Source organism: Rhinoderma darwinii, chromosome 1, assembly GCF_050947455.1.
Source record: "Rhinoderma darwinii isolate aRhiDar2 chromosome 1, aRhiDar2.hap1, whole genome shotgun sequence".
Classification (NCBI taxonomy): domain Eukaryota; kingdom Metazoa; phylum Chordata; class Amphibia; order Anura; family Rhinodermatidae; genus Rhinoderma; species Rhinoderma darwinii.
In genome coordinates, this window is record NC_134687.1 from 495,304,751 (window position 1) to 495,310,750 (window position 6,000).

Consider the following 6,000-nt stretch of genomic DNA (forward strand, 5'->3'; position numbering starts at 1 on the left):
TGAGAAAAAGAAATTGTGGTATATTCAAACACATGCCATATTCTGGATGGAGAATACAATGGTTAACAGAGGCTCCATGCATGATGAAGTGCCCCTGTGCCGCCGTACAGGGTCCATGCACACAACTTTGCGTTTTGCATGGATATTTGCTGCATTTTTTGTAACAGTCAGGACTATAGTGCCTATATTATTCCTCCTTAATTATATATCAGATAATGGAAACCTAACTATCGTATATAACGTATGTTCTTTTCTTTATTTGCATTATATTGCATTATATACCCATTTTACCCTATAATAGACTTTTTATTTCTCCATCTTCCCCTATATGAACATTCTTAAATATAATTATTTTCCAGAAAAACGTATTTCACTCACCCAACTATATAGAATAGAATGCCAAGCTGAAGCAGACGATGAAATACACCAATCTTCCTATTTTTAGTCAGGACGTATTTCTCTGTCTTGTAATCTAGAAAGGGTGGAAAAGATTTTGTACAGACAGCTTCCATTACTGCTTCATACACAGAATGACTCTGCTATTTCACCACATTACACTGTGTTAAAGAGACAGCTCTCTGCTGCTGCATTTGCTATCAAGATAAATTGTAGGACGCACAACTCTAAGTAGGACTTTTACACAGTATTTTACCACGAACATTAGGGCTGGCAAATATTATATTCACTTAGGATATTGTGTGGCATTTGTCTAGTATGTTACATGTGAATTCTCATGCACACAGTGGGTATTTATCCCTTCAGTTTTTACATGCAGCATGGATCCCATGTTTAAATGAAGATCAGTTCTGGGGGCGCTTCTAAATCAGACTCATCTTCCCTTTGTGAACTCAATACTGCATTTCTACCCTACAGTGAATTGTTGTAGTAAGTTTTAGTTACTTTTATTGCAAGTTAAATAATAGTAATTCCTGTGTTTCCAGAAAAAAATAGATAATTCAATGACATGGAGAGTAATCCGGTTGTTGCTAGAAGTGCTAACTATGGACAAACCATTGGCATATATTTGTAGGCCATTTTTTGTGACAAAGTTTTGACACAATGTTAATTTTAAGCCGCACCCGTTTTGTTAGACCACATTCTTTCCCACTAAGCCATACCCCCTTGTCGAGCGTATCGGAAAAAGTATCTAAAAGAGTAAATAAATGCGCCACGCAGCATAAATGCCAGAATTCTAGTTTGATTTAAATAGTAACTATACCCCAGTGTCTTGCTCTATTTGCAATGTAGATCACTGTAATAACTAAAGTAGATACTATGGACTTAGTATAAGAACAATAGGAGCGACAAATTACCATAATTTCTTGTGACACCTTTGAAATTTTGTGGACCAGAACATACAGACGTAGAAATTGTTCTTTAAACACACCCTACTATAGGATTTTCCTGGAAGCATAGTGAATCTATGCCTATAGACGCCAGGGGGAAGGACATCTGATGAATGGAAAATTGATATATAAATACACTGACAATAAGCTGACAAATATCTTGACAATAAGCTGATATCAAAGTGTCCTACTGCTGGAACCCCCAACGATCAGCTGTAATCTGAGGGGAAACCTGGCAGTAAGTATTCAATTTCCTCGCAGCGCCACTACAGGGCAAATTAAGCACAGTGCTCATTTATATCAATGGTTTATCTTGTAATGCAGGACGGGACAAATCCTCCAGAGTGAGAGATGCTCTTTGTAGCCACTCTCCACTCTAGCCAAGAGATGAGGATCCTGAATAGAGGAACCCCTCTATTAACTCAAAATTCCCTAATGGGGTTTATGAAAATTAGTTTTCTAAACTGGACAACCCCTTTAACCCCTTCGCGCTCAGTGACGTACTATTCCGTCGCGCTATCCAATACGTTCGCGCTCAGCGACGGAATAGTATGTCGCGGGAGTAACGGCCATTTCGGCCGTCCTCCCGACACATGCAGGAGCTGTGACAGCTGCTGTCTCGTACAGCAGCTGCCGCAGCCCCTACAGCGGGGTCCGATCTCTGTGTCCCCACTGATTAACCCCTGAAAAGCCGTGTTCAATAGCGATCACGGCTTTTTAGGGGTTAAGCTACAATCGCCAGCCTGCTACACGATAGTGGCCGGCGATTGTAACTATGGCAACCGGACACCAAACAATGTCGTCCGGCTATGCCATCGACGGAAGCCTAGTGGGTCCTGACGAAGTCAGGACCCACTATGCTTGATGTCAGTGAGTAGCTGACAGCTCTAATACACTGCACTACGCATGTAGTGCAGTGCATTAGAATAGTGATCAGGGCCTCCTGCCCTCATGTCCCCTAGTGGTACAAAGTAAAAAAGTTAAAAAAAAGTTAAAAAAAGATGTGTAAAAATAAGAAAACAAAAGTTTTAAAAGTAATAAAAGTCAAAATCCTCCCTTTTCCCTTATCAGTCTTTTATTATTAATAAAAATATATAAACAAACAAATAAACTATACATAATTGATATCGCCGCGTCCGTAGCGGCCTGAACTACAAAATTATTTTGTTATTTATCCTGCGCGGTGAACGCCGTAAAAGAAAATAACAATAAACCGTACCAGAATCACAATTTGAAGTTTGGTCACTTCACCTTCCAAAAAATGGAATAAAAAGAGATCCAAAAAGTCGCATGTACCTAAAAATGTTACTGATCGAAACTACAGTTCGTTATGCAAAAAATAAGTCCTCGCACGGCTTTATTGATGGAAAAATAAAAAAGTTCTGGCTCTTAGAATAAGGTAACACAAAAAGTGAATGATTTTTTACAAAACATATTTTATTGTGCAAATGCCATAAGACATAAAAAAACTATAAACATATGGTATCGCCATAATCGTATCGCCCCGCAGAATAAAGTGAATATGTCATTTATAGCGCACGGTGAACACTGTCAAAAAAATAGAATAAAAAAACAATAGTAGAATTGCTGTTTTTTAGTCACCGCGCCACTTAAAAATAGAATATAAATTGATCAAAAAGTCGCAAGCACCCTATGAAAACTACAATGAATTGCTCAAGGTGTCTAGTTTCCAAAATGGGGTCACTTTTGGGGGTTTTCCACTGTTTTGGCACCACAAGACCTCTTCAAACCGGACATGGTGCCTAATAAAAAGGAGGGCTCAAAATCCACTAGGAGCTCCTTTGCTTCGGAGGCCGGTGCTTCAGTTCCTTCATTACCGCACTAGGGCCACATGTGGGATATTTCTCAAAACTGGAGAATCTGGGCAATAAGTATTAAGTTGCGTTTCTCTGGTAAAACCTTTTGTATTATAAAAAAAATGGTATAAAAAGGATTTTCTGACAAAAAAAATGTAAATTTCACCTCTACTTTGCTCTAAATTCCCGTGAAACACCTAAAGGGTTCATAAACTTTCTAAATGCTGTTGTGAATACTTTGAGGGGTCTAGTTTCTAAAATGGGGTGTTTCATAGGGGTTTCTAATATATAGGCCCCTCAAAGCAACTTCAGAACTGAACTGGAACCTAAAAAAATAAATAAATTAGGCAATACTTCGCTTCTTACATTATACTGATAATGAGCCGTGCCCACCCCGAGCTGACCCCAGTTTTGACCATTTGTATAAATGGAGACCCCTATTAGACCGTTTCAGTGCCCGGTTTTCCCAAGCATACACCCCCGAGAAGTGTATTTCTATTGATGAGTCCTTAGTAGATTTTAAAGCGAGGGTTCAATTCCGCCAGTACCTGCCGGGTAAGAGGGCAAGGTATGGCGTGAAGATGTATAAGCTGTGCGAGTGCATCAGGGTATACCTACAAATTTAAGATATATGAAGGGAAGGACACCAGTATTCAGCCCCCAGAATGACCCCCCCCCCCTTACTGGGAGTTAATGCAAAAATTGTGTGGGATTTGGCGCACCCACTGCTGGACCAGGGTTACCACCTCTACCTGGATAATTTTTATACCAGCGTCCCACTCTTCAACTGCCTCGCTTCCAAAAGTCCTGCGGCATGCGGCCCTGCTGGAAAAAATCAGAGAGGCCTCCCTAAGACTCTGCTTGGGCAAACAAGAAGGGGTGAGAGCAGGGCACATTCTAGCAGCAACATATTGTGTGTCACGTACAAGGACAAGAGAGATGCCACACCAGTACCCATGTACCTGTACGAGGTACCAGTACTGAGACCCCCAAACCAGCCTGCATCCTGGACTACAATAGGTACATGGGAGGGGTGGACTTGTCAGATCAAGTCCTGAAGCCCTACAGCGCCATGCGGTGTGGTATAGGAAGCTGGCCGGGCACATCATACAGATGGCATTGTACGTGCTACGTCGATGTGCAGGCCAGACGGGAACTTTCCTGGAATTTCAAGAGGTGGTTATCAAGAAACTAATTTTTAGGGACCAAGAAGGGGGGGCACCCAGTACTTCTGGAAGCGGGACAACACTAATCTTCCCAGGCAACACTTTCCAGGAGAAGTTCCCCAAACTGGCAAGAAAGGAAAAAGTCAAAAGAGGTACAAAGTCTGCTATAAGAGGGGGATAAGGAAGGACACAATATATCAATGTGACACGTGTCCTGAAAAACTAAGGCTCCGTATGAAAGAGTGCTTCAAAATGTATCATACATCCCTTGATTTTTAATCTACCCCAGTTTTACTTACCCTGATGCACTCCGCACAGCTTATCCCCCCTCGTCTTTCCCTTCTGAGCCCTGCTGCGTGCCTAGGCAGCTGATAACAGCCACATTGAGGGTATTGCCGTACCCGTGAGAACCCACATTACAGTGTGGGGTGTATGTCTCGGGTCAAAATGCTCACTACACCTCTAGATGAATGCCTCAAGAGTGTAGTTTTTAAAACGGGGTCACTTCTTGGGGGTTTTAACTGTACTGGTACCTCAGCAGGGGCTTCTGCATACATGACTTCACACCAAAAAATCCCCAGTAGGCCAAATGGGGGTCCTTTCCTTCTGAGCCCTCCCATGGGCCCAAACGGCAGTTTATAACCACAAATGGGGTATTGCTGCACTCAGGACAAATTGGGCAACAAAATGGGGTATTTTGTTCCCTGTGAAAATAGGAAATTTTGATCACAAATTACATCTTATTGGAAAAAATGTCATTTTTTTAATTTCACAGTCCAATTAAAATAGGTGCTGTGAAAAAACTGTGTTGTCAAAATGATAACCACAACCATAAATGAATTCCTTGAGGGGTGTCGTTTCCAAAATGGGGTCACTATTGGGGGATTCCTACTGTTTTGGCACCTCAACACCTCCTCAAACCTGGCATGCTGCCTAAAATATATTCTAATAAAAAAGGGGCCTCAAAATGCACTAGGTGCTTCTTTGCTTCTGGGGCTTGTGTTTTAGTCCACGCACACACTAAAGCCACATGTGGGACATTTCTCTGGTAAAACCTTCTGTGTTACACAAAAAAAATTGAATAAAATTTAAATTCAGCAAGAAAAATGAAATTTGCAAATTTCACCTCCACTTTGCTTTAATTCCTGTGAAATGCCTGAAGGGTTAAAAAACTTTCTAAATGCTGTTTTGAATACTTTGAGGGTTCTAGTTTTTAAAATGGGTTGTTTTATTGGGTTTTCTAATACATAGGCCCCTCAAAGCCACTTCAGAACTGAACAGGTACCTTCAAAAAAAAGGCTTTTGAAATTTTCTTAAAAATATGAGAAATTGCTGTTTATGTTCTAAGCCTTGTAACGTCCAAGAAAAATAAAATAATGTTCAAAAAACGATGCCAATCTAAAGTAGATATATGGGAAATGTGAACTAGTAACTATTTTGGGTGGTATAACTATCTGTTTTACAAGCAGATGCATTTAAATTCTGAAAAATGCTATTTTTTAAAAATTTTCTCTAAATTTTGCAATTTTTCACCAATAAACACTGAATATATCGACCAATTTTTACCACAAACATGAAGCCCAAAGTGTCACGAGAAAACATTCTCAGAATAGCTTGGATAGGTTTAAGCATTCCGACGTTATTGCCACATAAAGTGAAATATGTCAGATT

At 40.4% G+C, this 6,000-nt stretch overlaps 1 protein-coding gene across 1 annotated transcript in view; it reads right to left on the bottom strand.

Moving 5' to 3' along the window:
- P2RX6 (purinergic receptor P2X 6) overlaps positions 1-542 on the bottom strand; it is a 101,883-nt gene extending 101,341 nt beyond the window's left edge. The window contains exon 1 of the mRNA XM_075854779.1: positions 379-542. Within this exon, the coding sequence (XP_075710894.1) occupies positions 379-512 (134 nt within the window). The 5' untranslated portion in view covers positions 513-542. The remainder of the gene's footprint in view (positions 1-378) is intronic.
- Positions 543-6,000: the final 5,458 nt, after the last annotated feature.